This window comes from Podarcis bocagei (genome assembly GCF_964188305.1).
Source record: "Podarcis bocagei genome assembly, chromosome: 7".
In the NCBI taxonomy this organism is placed as follows: Eukaryota; Metazoa; Chordata; class Lepidosauria; order Squamata; family Lacertidae; genus Podarcis; species Podarcis bocagei.
In genome coordinates, this window is record NC_138132.1 from 93,149,023 (window position 1) to 93,169,631 (window position 20,609).

Below are 20,609 nucleotides of genomic sequence, written 5' to 3' on the forward strand. Positions count from 1 at the left end.
AATGGACTGCACAGTGCATAAAGTGCAGTGTCCTCTGCATTGGCTTTAGATTCCACAAGAGTAGATTTACAGGAATCTCTTTAAGTACCTTCTTTCTAGATTAGCGGAATGCCTTTTCTGGAATCAGCTGTAAAAGCATTCCTCAGAGAACAGAATATAAGATCATAAAACTAAGTTACATAATAGAAAGCAATATCATTGAGGATGTTCTGTGTCTACCTGTGTGTCTGATTGTTTATCTGTTTTAGCTCTGCAACCCTCCACTCATCTGTTACCAAGCCATTATAAGACAGTAGCAGTCCACATTTCTTCATCTAATAGGCTGTTACCCTCAAATTGCATTTGTTCAGTTCCATAAAAACTGGAATTGGTTCATTCTTCACCCCCCTGCCACTCTCCCTTTGTCGTCGATGACATTGTGGGAAAGTTCATGCTAGGCTGTAGCTTCTTAACCCTCTCCAAAGTGCTTTTGCATCTAGTCTTGAATTTAGACTATTAAGCTGCATTTAACTTTTAAGAGGTTAAACAACAGTCACTAAGCCCAGATGGCCCTGTTAAGTGTAGTTTTGTAGTAACCTGTTAGGCAGATGCTTATGGGAGATGCTTAGGGAGAAAGGTTGTTTTCTGCTGCTCCAGAGAAGCGGACATGGAGCAATGGATCCAAACTACAAGAAAGAAGATTCCACCTAAACATTAGGAAGAACTTCCTGACGTAAGAGCTGTTCGACACTGGAATTTGCTGCCAAGGAGTGTGGTGGAGTCTCCTACTTTGGAGGTCTTTAAGCAGAGGCTTGACAACCATATGTCAGGAGTGCTCTGATGGTGTTTCCTGCTTGGCAGGGGGTTGGACTCGATGGCCCTTGTGGTCTCTTCCAACTCTATGATTCTATGATTATGCTCTCTGCATGTGAATGAGTCAATTACTGTGAGATACTTGGCTATAATGCTTGATTACCTTTTTTCAAAACTGCAGTACAAAACATTTTAATCTGCTTCCACTGATTCCTCCTCCTTCCAGTAGAGCAGCCTTTTTCAGCCTTGGGTTCCTAAGTGTTGTTGGGCTACCGCTTCCCTCATTCCTGGCTGTTGCTTCTGCTTGCTATGGATGATGGGAGTTGTAGTCCAACAATATCTAGGCACCCAAGGTTGAGAGAGGCTAGTATGCCACATGGGAGCAGCTGTTGGCAAGATAGATGCTGTGGATTGAATTAGGAGGATTGAGGTGTGTGGAAGATCCTACCTTGCAGAGGCTTCCACAATCCACAGGGAAATGATCCTCTTGTGCAAAGCTATGAATTATTCTTTCAGTTCTTCTCCACCCCCCAAATTGAATAGCCATACTTGCCTCCCTGGGCTGCTATAAATAGTACTAGTTAATGCACTGCGAACACTGGAAATGGGCTGTATCAGTGAGGGTTAGACAATTTGAGTCTGAGCTCTAAAGTATGAATAGGCCTTTCTGCAGTGCACACACTGTGTGTCCCTGCGGTGCCCTGTGCCTTTGTGTAGTTTTGCAGCTCGCTTCTAGTCCCAGCCACAGCACAGCTGTGCAAGAGGCCCCCAGGAGTGCAGCCTCAACCTGGCTCACAGACACCCCTACTGCTGTCTGAGTGCCACAGGCTCCAGCTGCTTCTGTCACAGTTGTTATTACACCCCTGTGCCAGAGAGCTGGGAAGTCGTACATCTCAAAGCTGGGAAAGGTTGCTCAATCTTTGCAAATGCCATGGCACAAGCTGCAGTTGGTGGCTGTGAATATGTTCATTTCATTAAATTATATATACATGGCTTAATACAACAAAGTCTCCAAGTGGATCACACAAATTATAATAATAAAATCACAACCCAAATGTCTGTACATGATATTTAAACACCATAACAATCCAGTAAAACATTAAGTAAAACATTAAAGCAGAAATACTGAAATGGTGCCTATAGGCTGCTACAAGTGCCGCAAAGAAAAGGCATAGTGACCCACAGCTCTGAAGAGTCAGTGACAGTAGTGGCCTGAATGGAGAAAATTCCTTCTGTCAAGGCAGTTTCATTTGTTCATTTCTTGACATCGTTAAAAGGCATTGATTTTATATCTACAAACTCAAGGAGTGATTTTCTTCTTGTCCTTTAAGTAGCAGGCTCTTCCCATGGAAAGCTGAGCAGCAGAAATAGTTCTTAGATTCCAGCATGTAATATTATTTTAGGAGATAACAGTTGTAGCCAACCAGCGACCATGTGCTCCTTCTCCACCAGTCCGTTGGCTTGCTTCATCTCCCACTTGATTGACACCTCACTGGCCAGCATCTCTTGCTCTGTCTGCTTACCTTTGGTTGAGAGCTCTTTGGGCTTGTGCCCTTTCGAGGCTTGAGGTGTAAATGCAATACCTGGGAAGGTGGGAGAGAGAGAAAGCAGTTTCAGGTCAGGAGACCCAGCTGAATCTCCTTCCTCTAACACACCAGCCCCACCCTCTAATAGATGTGCAGTTTGTTCTTTAGGTAGGGCTACAAGGTTTAATTAGTAGACTATAGCAGACTAAATCTTCAGTCAGTCAACTGTGGGGGCAACAATTGAGTGAAAAAGGCAGCTTGAAATACAGTATTTGTTTCGGATAAGGAGTGGTAACTTGCTAAATTGCACATTAACTTGAGCTTGCTGTAACATCTCAGAGAAGCTGCTCTATGGAGCTTTTGGCAGTATGTAATATTAACAGGCAGGTGGTTAATCAACTGCAGATATTTCAGCTGCAAGCCTAGTGAGGAATTGGGACGAGAGGTCCAGCTGCTTAACCTTTCCCTCCTCCTTTTCCCTCCTCTTTAGGCTCTCCTACCTTGAAACCAGTCTCGGCGCTGAGACAATGTGAAGCGAAAGATTCCCCACTCCAGCCAGACACTTCCACCCCCATGAAGAAGAAGAAGGGCTGGCCCAAGGGCAAAAGCCGCAAGCCCATCCACTGGAAGAAGAGGCCTGGCCGCAAGCCAGGCTTCAAGCTGAAGAGAGGGAAGGTCTTGGCAGCTGCCACCGAAGAGGCAACTGACCCCACAGAAGCCGCTTTGAAACCAGGTCGCAAACCAAAAGTGCAGGAGAAGGAAGAGCCTGTTGAGCAGAAGGAAGAGCTTCTGCATGTTGTAGAGGAAAGGAAAGAAGAAGAAGAAGAAGAAGGGCCTCCAGAAGTTGGGGACCTGGGAGAGGAAGAGGAAGGTGCAGCTGCCAGTGAAGCAAGAGGGGCTTCTCCTTTAGGCAGCAGCAGCAGCAGCCCAGCAGCAGAAGTCAAGGAACCTGACATGGAGGAAGAGGTGGAGAAGCCCCAGAGCCTCGGAGAGCAGAGGCAGTCGGAAGAAGAGCAGCCGGAAATGGAAGAACCTGAGCGCGAAGAGGAGGAGGAGGAGGAAGTGGCAGCTGTGGCAAACCAGAATGAAGACCACGATGCGGATGACGAAGAAGACGATGGGCAGGTGGAGCCTGCCAAGAAGAATGAACTGGAAGAGCAGGCAGCAACAGAGGGGCTGAAGGAAGAGCCTGACGCTCAGGAGCCTTTTTTAGAAACAAGCACACAGGACAGCAGAGAAGAGGATGTCAAGAACAAGAGTGAGGGAGAGGCAGATTCTGAGGAGGAGCAAGCCTCCCATGAGACATCGGTGGGATCAGATCCCGTTCCTGGTTCCGAAGATGACCAAGAGGAAGAGCAGCATGCTAAGGAAGGATTAATTGAGCTGAAGGAAGAGGAGCCAATCCCTCACAGTGAACTGGATCTTGAAACCGTCCAAGCAGTGCAATCCTTGACACAGGAGGAGGAGAACAATGAGCACGACGTAGCCTACCAGGATTGCGAGGAGACCCTAGCGGCTTGTCAGAACCTGCAGAGCTACACCCAAGCTGAAGAGGATCCTCAGATGTCTATGGTTGAGGACTGCCAGGCCTCGGAACATAACAGCCCCATCTCCTCTGTCCAGTCTCACCCTAGCCAGTCGGTGCGCTCCGTCAGCAGCCCCAGCGTGCCCAGTGCCCTGGAGAGCGGCTACACCCAGATAAGCCCTGAGCAAGGCTCTCTCTCCGCACCTTCTATGCAGAACATGGAGACCAGCCCCATGATGGATGTGCCTTCTGTATCGGACCATTCTCAGCAGGTGGTGGACAGTGGCTTCAGCGACCTCGGCAGCATCGAGAGTACAACAGAGAACTACGAGAACCCCAGCAGCTACGACTCGACCATGGGTGGCAGCATCTGCGGCAACAACTCGTCTCAGAGCAGCTGTTCTTACGGTGGCCTGTCGTCCTCCAGCAGCCTCACCCAGAACAGTTGCGTCGTCACCCAGCAAATAGCCAGCATGGGCAACAGCTGCAGCATGATGCCCCAGGGCAGCGTCCAGCCCGCCACAAACTGCAGTATCAAGTCCCCCCAGAGCTGCGTGGTGGAAAGGCCTCCGAGTAACCAGCAGCCGGCGGCACAGCCCCCCCAGCCCCAGCAGCCCCAGCAGCCCCAGCCCCCTCCTCCAGCGCAGCAACAGCAGCCTTCCCTGTCCCAGTGTAGCATGAACAATAGCTTCACTCCAGCACCCATGATAATGGAAATCCCGGAATCTGGCAGCACGGGCAACATAAGCATCTACGAAAGGATTCCTGGGGATTTTGGTGCCGGTGGCTACTCCCAGCCATCGGCCACCTTCAGCCTAGCCAAGCTGCAGCAGCTGACCAACACCATAATGGACCCTCATGCCATGCCTTACAGCCATTCCCCCGCTGTGACTTCCTATGCAACCAGCGTGTCTTTGTCCAACACCGGCCTGGCGCAGCTGGCTCCATCTCATCCGTTGGCTGGGACGCCCCAAGCACAAGCCACCATGACACCCCCTCCCAACTTGGCGTCCACCACCATGAACCTCGCCTCACCCCTCCTCCAGTGCAACATGTCCACCACCAACATCGGCATCCCCCACACCCAAAGGCTGCAGGGGCAGATGCCCGTCAAGGGGCACATCTCCATCCGCTCCAAGTCGGCACCCCTGCCCTCAGCAGCTGCTCACCAGCAGCAGCTCTATGGGCGCAGCCCCCCTGCGGTTGCCATGCAGGCCGGCCCCCGAGCGCTGGCTGTCCAGCGCGGCATGAACATGGGGGTGAACCTGATGCCAACTGCCCCTTACAACGTCAACTCCATGAATATGAATACCCTGAATGCTATGAACAGCTACCGGATGACCCAGCCCATGATGAACAGCAGCTACCATAGCAACCCTGCCTACATGAACCAGACAGCCCAGTATCCTATGCAGATGCAAATGGGAATGATGGGGAGCCAGGCCTATCCCCAGCAGCCTATGCAGCCAAACCCTCACGGGAACATGATGTACACTGGCCCCTCTCATCACAGCTACATGAATGCTGCTGGGGTCCCCAAGCAGTCTCTCAACGGACCCTACATGAGAAGATGAGCAAGATAAACTTGCTGTCTTTAAAGAACTAACTGAAATCTCTCTATAAATAAAGGAACCTTTTATACTGACAAACCAGAGACAATGGACCTTTTTCCAGTTAAATATTGCTGTAGATCTTAGATGGGGTTTTGTTCCCTTTGGGTTTATTTTATTTTATTTTTAGGGGGCCTGGTCTTTATTCTTTTCACGTTTTGTGGGGTTCTTTTGGTTTGGGTCTTTGTTTTCCCTTCATGATCCTGAAACACTTCACAGTTCAAATCCATTTTTAAAATGGGGTTTGGGTTTACTTTTATTTTTTTCAGGGAGGGAATTGAAAATGTGCACAAAACCATTCTGTAATTTAACAAAGAGTCTTACTTTGCTGACCACCTGGGCAGAGTGTTTAAAACTGTCATATTATCTCATATTCAGCCGCCATATTCTTTCTCCTCCATTTGTCCCTTGTGCACAGCTCCTAAGATGGCGCCATCTCTAAAGGTCAGATCCTTCCCACCCTCCCCTAGCTTCTCTTTCCTACTTCAGGCCCAACAGCAGGCTTTGAGGTGGTGACTTAAGGATGGGATAATAGAGCCCAAGGCAAACTTTCTGGTCTTCTTCTGCCATCCCTCCAGAAATAGGAACTCTGAATGGTTTATTCTCCTCTGTCCCCACCTTCCTCTCTCTGAACTAAAATACAGTTTAAATGTAACTTCAAAAGTGTGCCCGTTGCCTTCATCCAAGACTTCCTTGCCTAGCAGCAGCATCTTGAGAACAAGCTAAGTGCAGCCGGAAAGCGGGGCGCTTGGGAGTGGAGTGAGGGAGATGGGATGCTCAGTAAGCCCTGCAGCTGGAAATCTGGCATGTGAATCTTGGACACAACTCTGCTTACGGACTGAGATTCCGAAGGTTCTTGCACCCCCTTGAAAGTTGGGGCGCACATTTCAATGGCTGTCAAGAGCCTGTCACCTTCTTCCCTGGCGGGCCTGTTGCTGGCACTGCTGCCTCTTTGCTCCCCCTGCTCCAAGGTGCATCATAGGGCTCTAGCAGCTTGCAGAGGGTCACTCTTGGGTGTTCCTTCAGCTGTGTGCGCCTGGGGGGCCAGAGGAGGGAGTGCGAGGGAGACAGGAGGGCAGGGCGAGTCCGTGCAGTGCAATCCATCCCGTCATCCTGTGAAGAGATGCCAGGCCTGTGGGCACATCATCAACTAACGACAAGGAGGGGGACATGTAGCTTATCCTTCTAATGTAAAGTTCTCTGTATATTCCTGTAGAGCTACAGACGCACTTAGATTGACTTAGATGTGTAAAGAATTTTTTTTTCAAAGAAACCTGAAAGGCAGTTGTGGAGGGGGGGAGGGGGGGTTCAACTGCACTAAAATGGACTTCCTCTATACTGTTGAGTATAAAAGCAGAATCCCAGGGGCTTCCAGCCCTCATTTTTTCTTAGTTCTTCAGCATGTGTACAAGGCTGTGTAGGATCCTTGTCCCTGTATATATCTATGAATCCAGGCTCACCTCATCTGTGTCGAAAGACGTCTCGGGCTGCCCTCTCCTCCCTTCCCTGGTCATCTGAGCTGCCATTGCTTCCTGGTTGCAGGGGGGCGGGGCGTTGTTGGGGTGTCAAAAGCAAAGCTGTTGGCACAAGGGCCATGTAATTTTATTATTATTATTTTTTGTCTGCTGTTAACCTTTTTCGGTTTTGGGTTTTTTGTATGGTTTTTAAAAATCAATTGGGCAGCTCCCTCTTTTCCACAAACCTTTGTGACTGTAGAACTATTGTAGAGAACCCAATGTTCTTTTCTATATTATAAAAAAAAAATCCGACACAGTAATATTGGTACCTGTCATCCCCCCACTTCTGTTTAAGAAATAATAATGATAATAATGATGATGATAATAATAATAATAATAATAATAATAATGTATTTTTAGCAAAATAAACTTGGTAATCTTCTAAAAGAAATTTAAAAAAACCTCACTGTTAGTGACTTTGATGCCTTTTAAAAAAAAGAGCTTTTTCATTTCATTCCATCTTTAAAATTTTTTATCTTTGTTGTAGAATATTAAAGACTATTTTAAGAAAGATGAAAATTCTCTTTAAAGAGATCTCTAGAGTGTGTAACTAGAGTTCCAGATGCCTCTAAAGCCGCATGTACAAAATGAAGCCGCGTCTATTCCTGTCTGTTTATATTTGCTTTTCCTGTTTTGTAACTTCTTTGTACTTCGTTCTTGGTGACTTGTAAGCTTAAAAAGGGGAAGGGGTGCCTGGATGATAAACCCTTTGTAATTCTCCATGTCATGCGCTCCTGGGCCGGCCGGCCTCCCTTCCTCTCCTTGTATGTAATATCACTTTTTCCCTCCCCCCTTTCTAGCAAGTACTTTCAAAAGAACTCTGTACATTTTAACATAAAAAAATAAATTATGTTGAGCCATTTTGGATGTCTGGTTTTGCACATCAAATTTTTCTTCCTCTGAAACGTTGGAGAGCCAAAGCCAGCAAGGGGGCCGAGGGGTCTCTTGGGATACTTTGCATGCAAGATGGACGCTGTGTGTGTGTGTGTGTGTGTGTGAAGTTTATCAGTGCAAAAAACTCTAGACATGCTACCACCACCCCCCCCCAAATCCTCAGCCGGCAACGAACAGCGCCAAAGCTTAATGTTTCTCCTTTCAGACCTGTGAAGAGAGAATGGTTGGTAAGCCACTCAGAGCTTGCAGGGCAGTGGTGTGCGCCTGGCGACGCGCACAGTTTGATCCATCTTTTAGATTTAGGGGAGCTAGTCTCAAACGTTTGTTGGGGGAGACCTAGGGTTTTTTTGTGGGGGGAGTTATTTGTCCTGTCTTCGCGCTTTTTTTTTTAATTAAATTTTTATTGAAGTTTTAACAAATCACCACAATACAATAACAACACCATAACAATAACATACTAACAAACACACACACAAAAAACCACACACGTATAACTCCAGTTTTTACTTTCTTTTAGCTTACTTTCACGACTTCCTCATACCTTCCCTTTCTGTATTCCAATTTCGAATTCAATTGTCAGCAAATCCTTATCCTACTTTTAACTTAGTTTTTTTTAAAAAAAATAAAATAAAATAAAAATATTTTCTTCTAATTATCCCTTGCCGCTTTTAACCCCTTAATAACCAACCCAGCATTTTTCTAACCTTCATTAATTTTACAATATTTCTTTAAATACTCTTTAAATTTCTTCCAGTCTTCCTGCGCCATATCTGTTCCCTGGTCACGGATTCTGCTCGTCATTTCCACCAGTCCCATATAGTCTATCACCTTCAGTTGCCATTCTTCCACAGTGGGTAATTCTTGCGTCTTCCAGTACTTTGCGATGAGTATTCTTGCTGCTGTTGTAGCATACATGAAAAATGTTCTATCCTTCTTTAACACCAATTGGCCGACAATGCCCAGGAGGAAGGCCTCTGGTTTCTTAAGGAAAGTGTACCTAAGTACCTTTTTCAATTCATTATAGATCGTTTCCCAGAAAGCCTTGATCTTTGGGCACGTCCACCAAAGGTGAAAGAATGTTCCTTCAATTTGTTTACATTTCCAACATTTATTGTCGGGCAAGTGATAAATTTTTGCGAGCTTGACTGGGGTCATGTACCACCTGTATATCATTTTCATAATATTCTCTCTTAAGGCATTACACGCCGTAAATTTCATACCTGTGGTCCACAACCTTTCCCAGTCAGCAAACAAAATATTACGACCAATATCCTGTGCCCACTTAATCATTGCAGACTTAACCCTTCATCTTGTGTATTCCATTCCAACAGCAAGCTATACATTCTTGACAAATTCTTAGTACTGGATTCTAACAAATCAGTCTCTAATTTTGATTTTTCCACCTGGAAGCCAATTTTTCTATCTGTTTTAAACACTTCCATTATTTGACAATAATGAAACCAGTCTCTCACTTTCCCTTTTAGTTTTTCAAAACTTTGCAGTTTCCATTTATCCCCTTCTTGTTCCAAAATTTCTCCATATCTTGGCCATTTGGCCTCCATATTAAGTTTTTTAATGGCCTTTGCCTCCACCGGTGACAACCACCTTGGAGTTTTACTTTCCAACAAATCTTTATCTGTCTTCGCGCTTTTTATGATGGAGGACCGCTGTAGCCACCCCCAACGACACGTTCTCAAGATGGAGGGGGAGGGAACAGCTGCAGTCGCCTGCAGTTCCTGCGCAATATTTGCCATCTTGCCAAAGGTTGCAGGCAGCTTTACCTGCAGCAATTGCATGTTGATTGCCCTCTTAAAAGACAAAGTCCAGCAACTGGAGGAACGTGTAGCTACGCTCCAAAGAATTAGAGAGCTGGAGCCCTTCTTGGAAGCAACAGAGAACACCGTCTCCACCAAGGAGAAGACAGGGGACACCCCTGAGAAGGAGGCTAGTTCACCAACACAGGTGCCAGATATATGGAGAAACGTGACTCAAAGAAGTAGGAGGCCCAGGGTTCGCTCTGATTGTTTAGAAATACACAATTGCTTTGAAGTCCTCTCCCCTAGCATGGAAGACGACGAACAGACTCCATTTGAGGATCTCTCCCTCATTACAGTCGATCAGGTATATGAAGACGATCAGCAAAGTCAGTCCTCAGGGAATGTGCAGGCGACCTTGGAACGGACAGCTCACGGAAGAACCCCGACCAAACCTAAGAGGAGGCGTGTAGTGGTGATAGGGGATTCCCTACTGAAGGGAACAGAAGCAGTGATCTGTGGGCCTGACAAGATGTCTCGGGAAGTGTGCTGTCTCCCCGGGGCTAAGATCCAAGATGTAACTGAATGACTGCAAGGAATCATAAAACCCCCTTGGAAATACCCCTTCCTCTTGGTTCATGTGGGAACCAATGACACTGCAAGCAATAGCCTCCAGAAGATCAAAAGAGCCTACGAGGCTCTAGGCAGGAAATTGAAGCAACTAAATGCACAAATTGTCATCTCATCTGTCCTCCCAGTTGAACGACGTGGCCCAGGGAGAGAGGGAAAAATAGTGGAAGTGAACAGCTGGCTTCGCAAATGGTGTAAACAGGAACGGTTTGGATTCTTAGATCACGGACTGCAGTTTCTTGAAGATGGACTTCTGGCAAGCGATGGGCTGCACCTCACAACGGTTGGGAGGAATGTTTTTGCCAAAAATCTCAGAAACCTCATCAGGAGGGCTTTAAACTGACTAATGTGGGGGAGGGTGACAGTGCTCCTGAATGCAGGAGTCTATCAATTGATGAAGATGATCATCCAAATGTCATAGACCAAATGGAGCAAACAGCACGCAGACCTAGTGGTGGGAGGAAAAATCCTTAAATAAGAGACACGGGGGAATGATTAATGGACTTCAATGTCTGTACACTAATGCGCAAAGCATGGGAAATAAACAAGATGAGCTTGAGCTCTTGGTACAGCAAACTAAATATGACATAATGGGCATCACTGAAACCTGGTGGGATAAGTCCCACGATTGGAATGTAATAATGGAGGGATACAATCTATTTCAGTGTTTCCCAACCACTGTTCCGCGGCACACTAGTGTGCCGCAAGATGTTGCCTGGTGTGCCGCGAGATGTTGCCTGGAGGGAGGCGGGCGAGTCGGGCGACGAGAGGCGGGGCGGCGGCGGCGAGGAGAGGCCGCCCAGCGCGGGGCTCTCGCTGTCTGCCTGCCTGGCTGCCTGCGAGCTCGGCGGGCAGCGCCTCCGTCCGCAGCGCCCGCCTCGCGGCTCTCATTCCCTGCCCCTGCCAAAGCTCACCCAGCCAAGCCGCGCTCTCCTTCCTGCCTCGCTTTGCTGCCTCCTCCCCCCCACCCCCAAAGCTTGGAGGTTCCCCGGCAAGGGGGAGGGGAAAAATTGAAACTTACACTTTCGTGCGTCCCTCCCGGCGTGACGCTGCGCGCTGACGTCACGGGGCTGTAATGGTGGTGTGCCTCGAGATTTTTTTCATCAAACAAGTGTGCCTTTGCCCAAAAAAGGTTGGGTAACACTGATCTATTTCAGAGAAACAGACCAGACAAGAAAGGAGGAGGAGTGGCGTTATATGTCAGGGATGTGTATACCTGTGAAGAGATCCAAGATTTAGAACCTCAAAGCCAAAGTGAGAGCATTTGGGTCAAAATTAAGGGAGAGAAGAATAACAGAGACCTCATTGTGGGAGTTTACTATAGATCCCCAAGCCAAACAGAGGACATAGATGATGCCTTCCTGGAACAGATGGCCAAGCATGCAAAAGGAAGGGAGACAGTAGTAATGGGGGACTTCAGTTACCCGGATATTTGTTGGATGTCAAACTCAGCCAAGAGCATAAGGTCAAACAGATTCCTCACTGGCCTTGCAGACAACTTCATTGTCCAGAAAGTGGGAGAAGCAACAAGAGGAACAGCCATTTTAGATCTGGTCCTAACCAATGTTGATGACCTGGTTAGTGGGGTAGAAGTGGAAGGATCATTAGGCGCAAGTGATCATGCTCTTCTGAAGTTTACTATACAGCGGAAAGGAGCAGCCAAGCATACTAGGACTCAATTTCTTGACTTTAAGAAAGCCGACTTCATAAAACTTAGGGAAGTGCTGGGTGAGATCCCATGGACAGTAATACTAAAAGGAAAGGGAGTTCATGATGGCTGGGAGTTTGTTAAGAGGGAGATAGTAAAAGCACAACTTCAGGCAATACCAATGAGACGGAAACATGGAAGGTGCCTAAAGAAGCCAGGGTGGCTATCTAAAGAACTTTTAACTGAGTTAAGATTAAAAAAGGATGTGTACAAAAAATGGAAAAGGGGGGAACCACCAAAGAGGAATTCAAACAAATAGCCAGCACATGTAGACACAAAGTCAGAAAAGCTAAAGCACAGAATGAACTCAGGCTTGCTAGAGAGGTTAAAAGCAACAAAAAAGGCTTTTATGGGTATGTCCGTAGCAAAGGGAAGAACAAAGAAACAGTGGGGTCACTCAGAGGAGAAGATGGTGAAATGCAAACAGGGGACACAGAAAGGGCTGAACTCCTCAATGCCTTCTTTGCCTCAGTCTTCTCCGATAAAGAAAACAATGCCCGACCTGAAGAATTTGGAGCAAATGATTCAGCAAAGCAAACACAGCCCAGAATAACTAAGGAGATAGTACAAGAATACTTGGCTAGTTTAGATGTATTCAAGTCTCCAGGGCCAGATGAACTGCATCCAAGAGTATTAAAAGAACTGGCAGATGTGATCTCAGAACCACTGGCAGTCATCTTTGAGAATTCCTGGAGAACGGGAAGTCCCGGCAGACTGGAGGAGGGCAAATGTTGTCCCTATTTTCAAAAAGGGGGAAAGAGAGGACCCAAATAATTATCGCCCAGTCAGTCTGACATCAATACCAGGGAAGATTCTGGAGCAGATCATTAAGCAAACAATCTGTGAGCACCTAGAAAGGAATGCTGTGATCACCAATAGTCAGCATGGATTTCTGAAAAATAAGTCATGTCAGACTAACCTGATCTCATTTTTTGACAGAATTACAAGCCTCGTAGATGAAGGGAATGCAGTGGATGTAGCCTACCTTGATTTCAGCAAGGCATTTGACAAGGTGCCCCATGATATTCTTGTAAAGAAGCTGGTAAAATGCGGTCTTGACTCTGCTACCACTCAGTGGATTTGTAACTGGCTGACTGACCGAACCCAAAGGGTGCTCATCAATGGTTCCTCTTCATCCTGGAGAAGAGTGACTAGTGGGGTGCCACAGGGTTCTGTCTTGGGCCCGGTCTTATTCAACATCTTTATCAATGACTTGGATGATGGACTCAAGGGCATCCTGATCAAATTTGCAGATGACACCAAACTGGGAGGGATGGCTAACACCCCAGAGGACAGGATCACACTTCAAAACGACCTTGACAGATTAGAAAACTGGGCCAAAACAAACAAGATGAATTTTAACAGGAATAAATGTAAAGTCTTGCACTTAGGCAAAAAAAATAAGAGGCACAAATACAAGATGGGTGACACCTGGCTTGAGAGCAGTACGTGTGAAAAGGATCTAGGAGTCTTGGTTGACCACAAACTTGACATGAGTCAACAGTGTGACGCGGCAGCTAAAAAAGCCAATGCAATTCTGGGCTGCATCAGTAGGAGTATAGCACCTAGATCAAGGGAAGTACAGTGGTGCCTCGCAAGACGAAAAGAATCCGTTGTGTGATTTTCTTCGTCTAGCAGTTTTTTCGTCTTGCGAAGCAAGCCCATTGACGGGTTAGCGGATTAGCGCTATTAGCGGCTTTTAGCGGCTTATCAGCTTATCGGATCAGCTTATAAGCGGCTTAGCGGCTTAGAAAAAGGGGGGGGAGGAAAAAAACCCGCAGGAACTCGCAAGACAAGCCCATAGGAGATTCGTTTTGCGAAGCACCTCCAAAACGGAAAATTCTTTCGTCTAGCGAGTTTTCCGTCTTGCGAGGCATTCGTCTTGCGGGGCACCACTGTAATAGTGCCACTGTATTCTGCTCTGGTCAGACCTCACCTGGAGTACTGTGTCCAGTTCTGGGCACCACAGTTCAAGAAGGACACTGACAAACTGGAACCTGTCCAGAGGAGGGCAACCAAAATGGTCCAAGGCCTGGAAACGATGCCTTATGAGGAACGGCTAAGGGAGCTGGGCATGTTTAGCCTGGAGAAGAGGAGGTTAAGGGGTGATATGATAGCCATGTTCAACTATATACATGCATGTACTCTGCCCGAGTATTCAGCCTACAGCTCAGAAAGAACCAGAACTTCTTATGTGGTGTCTGTACATGTGTCTTTTATGTACAGAGGTTTGCCCTTCACCTTATGCCTGATACAGAAGTTCACATGCAAGAAATGAAGCATTGGTTTATTACATGAATTGGAGAAGGCGTAAACGTTGGCTGCTTCAGACTGCGAACTTGCCGGTATGGGGGCAGCAATTCATCCATTAAGCATACTTGCACATTAGATCTAGAGAATAAATATAATCTGTAACCCAAAGCCTAGAGAGTGGGAATAACCGTGTGCTACAGGCCCACACTGAAAAGAGGAGGGAGGTGGGGAAAGATCTGGAGCAAGCAGAGCACAAAGTCAGGGATAGGACATCTGTCCTATCTCTGAGAAGTAAGCTCTCACCTTTAGAATCCTGTGCCAAGAAGGCAAGAGTCTCACCTGTTCCTTTCTCCAGCAAGGCATGGGGTTAGACATAGAAGGGATCCAAGGGTCATCTAGTCCAGTCCCCTGCAATGCAGGGATCTCGGCTAAAGCATCCATAACAGAAGGCCATCCAACCTCTGTTCAAAAACCTCCAAGGGAGGAGAGTTCACAACCTCCTGAGGGAAGGCAGAATAGAGTGGGACTATTGCTTCCCTTTATCTGAACACTATATGTCTGTTGATGCAGCCTAGAATAGTGTTAGGTTTTTGTGCTGCTGCTGCATCACACTGTTGACTCATGTTAAGCTCGTGGAACCTTTTCACAGGTACAGCTAGTGTCTCCCATCCTATATTTGTGCATCTGGTTCTTCCTGCCTAAGTGCAGAACCTGACATTTGTCCCTACTGGAATTCATTTTGTTGGCTTGTGCCCAGTTTTCCAATCTGTTAAGGTCATTTTGAATTCTGATTCCGTCTTCTGGAGCATTGGCAACCCCTCCCAGTTTCTTCACATTGCCCTTTTAGAGCTCAGCAGAAGACAGATGGGGACCAAGCTAGATTAGTTGGCACGACCTGTTGCTGGCGCCTACTATGGGCAAAGCAGAAGTCTGCGGGCCGACTCTTGATCTGGCCAGTTCCAAGTACGAATATTGATGCCCATTTTCATACTGTTCCACCACAGAATGGCAGAATAAGCATAGCTCTGGAGGGGCAGCATGATTTGTGGCTCCATCCATGTTACTAAAATTCACACTGGAGAGGAGGAGAAATAGCCATTCCTGGCTTAGACGAAAGAATAAAAAAACCCATGGAACTACGCCTAGCAAATGGCTAGCTCTGTTCTGTACGGTGCTTAAAGCCACACACATGATCAACGTGCAAACAGGGTTGGCCTAAAAATATTAGGCTTGGCAACTGAAAGCAACCTCAGCCAGTGAGCAACCCAGATGAGAGAACAAACTGAACTGCAAAGCAACACTTTTAAACACTAGGTGGAGGCAACATTTCAATAACTGAACATTCCTCATTACTTTTTTACAACATTTTCCACTCTCTTCTTTCGGAGTCTTTGCATAAGCACATTTCTGATTCCAATTCAAAGTGATGGTTGCATTTCTTAAATCCCACATGTCCAGGGTATCTGAAGGACAGTTTTATGATACTTTCTGCCCATTTTAATGGGGGGGGGGCTGGCAGAGTCTGATCATTCCCTGCCATTGAAGGTAAGTTGGTGGCTCCATAGGATTGGGCTTTCTCTGCAGATGTTTTCTCCAGATGTATGTTTGGCCCCTCTGATTTCCTTGCTGGATGGGGGGGGGTGTAACCCCCCCCATGCCCAAACCCAGTTCTAGTAGGCTTTCAATGACTATTGAGCCCTGATGTTTGACTTCTTCTGTTTTGGGATGTCAGTATTTAATCATCTTTTAATTTGCTTGGTTGTATTTTGTTTCATTTTCCACTTATGGGTTATGTCTCGTGATAGTCCTACTTAAAGTAGATTGACTGAAATTAATAGACACGGCTAACTCAACTCTCTTTTTTTAAAATAAATATTTATTAAAGTTTTCACAGTATTACATAATGAAAAAGAAAAAATACAAAATAAAAAACAGTTAAAAATAATTCCATCTTTTCGTCACTTATCTTTCATTTACTTGTTTCCCGGACCTCCTCATACCTCCCTTTTTTGTATTCCAGTTCAATTTATTAGTTCAGCAATTCCTTTCCCTCCTTATTATCCTGATCTTTAATCTTAATATATTGTAACATTAAATTTTTACCTATTAAAAATCCAATTTTTCCATATTCTTTTATACCATTACAGCTAGAAACCACTTAACTTCAATCAAACATCATTCTGACATTCATTAATTTTGCAGTATTTCTGTAAATAGTCTTTAAATTTCTTCCAATCTTCTTCCACCGACTCTTCTCCCTGGTCTCGGATTCTGCCAGTCATTTCCGCCAATTCCATGTAGTCCATCATTTTCATCTGCCATTCTTCCAGAGTGGGTAAGTCTTGTGTCTTCCAATACTTTGCAATAAGTATTCTTGCTGCTGTTGTAGCATACATAAAGAAAGTTCTGTCCTTCTTTAACACCGATTGGCCGACTATGCCCAGGAGAAAGGCCTCTGGTTTCTTCAAGAAGGTATATTTAAATACCTTTTTCAATTCATTATATATCATCTCCCAGAAAGCCTTAATCCTTGGGCACGTCCACCAAAGGTGAAAGAATGTACCTTCAGTTTCTTTACATTTCCAACATTTGTTATCGGGCAAGCTTGACTGGGGTTATGTACCACCTGTATATCATTTTCATAATATTCTCTCTTAAGGCATTGCATGCCGTAAACTTCATACCTGTGGTCCATAACTGTTCCCAGTCAGCCATCATTATGTTATGTCCAACGTCTTGTGCCCATTTAATCATCGCAGATTTCACCGTTTCATCCTGAGTATTCCATTTCAACAGCAAGTTATACGTCTTTGACAAAGTCTTAGTTTTGGGTTTCTAATTTTCTGTTTCTAATTTTGATTTTTCCACCTGGAAGCCGATTTTCTTATCCAAATTGTATGCCTCCATTATCTGATAATAATGAAGCCAATCACGCACTTTGTTTTTTAGTTTTTCAAAACTCTGCAATTTCAATCTATCTCCATCTTGTTCCAAAATTTCCCAATATTTCGGCCATTTGACCTCCATATTGAGCTTTTTCAGAGCTTTTGCTTCGATCGGTGACAGCCACTTTGGGGTTTTATTTTCCAATAAGTCCTTGTATCTTATCCAAACATTAAACAATGCTTTCCTGACAATATGGTTTTTAAATGTTTTATGCGCTTTGACCTTATCATACCACAAATATGCATCCCATCCAAATACGTTGTTAAAACCTTCTAAATCCAAAATGTCTGCGTTTTCAAGAAGCAGCCATTCTTTCAACCAGCAAAAAGCTGCTGATTCATAGTAAAGTTTCAAGTCTGGCAGGGCAAATCCACCTCTTTCCTTTGCATCTGTTAGTATTTTAAATTTTATTCTAGGCTTCTTGCCCTGCCAGACAAGTCTAGAAATATCTCTCTGCCACTTCTTGAAACAGTCCATTTTGTCCACAATTTGCAATGCTTGAAACAAAAACAACATTCTAGGCAATACATTCATTTTTATCGCAGCAATACGGCCTAGCAGTGAAAGCTTCAAATTTGACCAAATTTCTAAATCTTTTTTCACTTCAACCCAGCATTTTTCATAATTGTCTTTAAATAAATTCCCATTTTTTGCTGGCATGTTAATCCCAAAGTATTTGACTTTCTTAACCACTGTTAAACCTGTCTCATTCTGAAACCTCTCTCTCTCAATTGGTGTTAAATTTTTCTCTAAAACCTTGGTTTTTGACTTATTCAGTTTAAACCCTGCAACCTGACCAAATTCTTGAATCAGTTCTAAAACTCTTTTAGTACTAGATTCTGGCTCCTGTAACGTCAGTACTAAGTCATCTGCAAATGCTCTCAATTTGTACTGTTGGCTCCGACCTGTATACCTTTAACCAACTGGTCCCTTCTTATCATATTCAGCAAAACCTCCAGGACTGATATAAAAAGCAATGGGGAGATTGGGCAACCTTGTCGTGTCCCTTTTTCTATCTTAACTTCCTCCATCACCACATTATTTACAATCAGTTTAGCCTTTTGTTCAGAATATATTGCACTTATACCATTTTCAAAGCCTTGGCCTACCCCCATACCCAAACAGAATCATAAAAATCCAAGAAATGTTGTCAAAGGCTTTCTCCGCGTCCACAAAGATTAAAACTGCCTTAGTGTTTATATTCACTTGTAATTTTTCTAAAATATTAATTATGTTTGTCAAATTATCAGATAGATGTCTTCCTGGGAGAAAGCCTGCTTGGTCCTTATGTATCTCTTCCACTAACACTCTTTTTAGTCTTTTAGCTAAAATATCTGCAAAAATTTTGTAATCCACATTAAGCAATGATATGGGGCGATAGTTCTTAAGCTGCATCTTTTCAGTCTCTATTTTTGGTACAAGTGTGATATATGCTTCTTTCCACGACTCTGGTGCCCTTTTCCCCTCCATTATTTCATTACAGACCTTTTTCAAAGGTTGTACTAGCCATTCTTTTAAAGATCTGTAGTATCTAGAAGTCAGTCCATCCGGTCCTGGAGATTTACCCAATTGCATATTCTGAATGGCACCTCTTATCTCCTGTTCAGTTATTTTGTAATTCAACATTAATTTATTTTCTTGAGAGATTTTTTGTAATCCATTTGTTTTCAAAAATCGATCTACGTCAGTTTCTTTCTGTGGCCCTTGTGTATATAGTTGTTTAAAATATCTCTGGAAACAATTTCTAATCTCAGCTGGGTTCTGTATATTCCTTCCTTCCACTTCTAAATTTGTAACTGTATTTAATTTTTGTCTTTTTTTCATTTGCCAAGCCAGCAATTTCCCACATTTATTAGCCGACTCGAATGTCTTTTGTCTTATTTGTTTAATTTTCCATTCTATCTCCTGATTCATCATTTTCATATATTGCACTTGATATAACTTTATTTCTCTCAAAATCTCTTGAGACTTTGGTTTTGCTCTCAATTTTTTTTTCACTTTCCTTTATTTTCTCCAAAATTTTATCCTTCTTCCCATTTTGGATTCTCTTCTTTAATGCATTCTGTTGTATCAGGAACCCTCTCATAACCGCTTTACTTGCATCCCAGATTAGTCTTTTTTCCACATTGGTGTTCATATTTATCTCAAAATAGTCTCTCAAGGTTTTTTTGGGCCTTCTTAAGCACTTCTTCATCTCTAAATAAGGTGTCATTCATCCTCCATCTAAAGGAGCCAGTTGGTATTAGTTTCATTTCCATCTTAACAGCATTATGGTCGGAGCAGGTTTTGGGGTAGATTTCCACTTTTCTTGTCTTTGGTGCCATTCCTCTAGTTACCCATATTTGGTCAATTCTTGTCCATGTCGTATTGGCTTCAGAAAAGAAGGTTCCTTCTTTAGCCATGGGGTTCTTTGTTCTCCAAATATCAACTAAGTCCAAGTTGTCTGTCATCTCAAAGAAAGTTTTCGGTAGTCTACCATCCTTAGTGACTACCTGTCTTTGTGCCTTGTCCATATGTGTAGATACCACTCCATTCATGTCTCCCATCAAAATCACATTATAATCCAGATAGTCCATCAGGGTCTCATGCAACTTTTTAAAAAAATCGGATTTCCCCTCATTTGGTGCATAAATTCCTACTATCAAAAGTTTTTCTCCTTGTATTTGAATTTCAATTGCCACAAATCTTCCTTGGTCATCTTTAAAGATAAATTTCAGTAATAATCTGTCCTTTGCATAAATCACAACCCCTCTTTTTTTAACCTTGTCCGATGAAATGAACTCCTGACCAAGTCTTTTATTAATCAGTAGTTTCCTGTGTAACCTTGTTATATGTGTTTCTTGTAAACAAATCAAGTCCAATTGTTCCTTTTTTAATAAATGAAACACAGATCTCCTTTTCTGAGGGGAGTTCAAACCATTACAATTCCAACTTAATAGTTGCAGAGCCATGATGTAGTTACTTTACTTCTCCTCCAACTGCACCCAGTGCCTGTTCCTGTTCTGTCGGTGGTATCACCTTCTTCAGGCGGTCTTTTAGTTCCGGAGGTAAATCTGGTATGTCTAAAGTTTCACTTACAAGTGCTCTTAGCTCTCCTGTAGCTTTCTTCTGCAGGTCTTCTCCGTGGTCTCTCCAAAATTTATCTTTGTCATCTTCTGATCTTATTTTTATCTTCTTCCCTTTATAACTGAAGGATAGGCCTTGGGGGAATTCCCACCTAAAAATGATTCCGTTGCTTCTCAACAGGGCGACCAAATCTCTATAATTGGACCTAAGGTCCAAAAGATGTTTCGGAATATCCTTAAATATTTCCACTTTTGACTGATGTATTTCCAAGGTCTTCTGGAGGTGCAGACTCAAGATTTTGTCTCTCTCCTCTTTTGTTCGGAGGGTGATCAAACAGTCTCTCACCCTGTTCTTCCTCCCTCCTTTTCCAAGCCTGAAAGCGCTCACT

General features: G+C 44.4%; 1 protein-coding gene across 1 annotated transcript in view; it reads left to right on the forward strand.

The window, feature by feature from the left end:
* KAT6A (lysine acetyltransferase 6A) overlaps positions 1–7,832 on the forward strand; it is an 80,424-nt gene extending 72,592 nt beyond the window's left edge. The window contains exon 17 of the mRNA XM_081200892.1: positions 2,809–7,832. Coding sequence (XP_081057018.1) covers positions 2,809–5,417 — 2,609 coding nt within the window. The 3' untranslated portion in view covers positions 5,418–7,832. The remainder of the gene's footprint in view (positions 1–2,808) is intronic.
* The last annotated feature ends 12,777 nt before the right edge of the window (positions 7,833–20,609 follow it).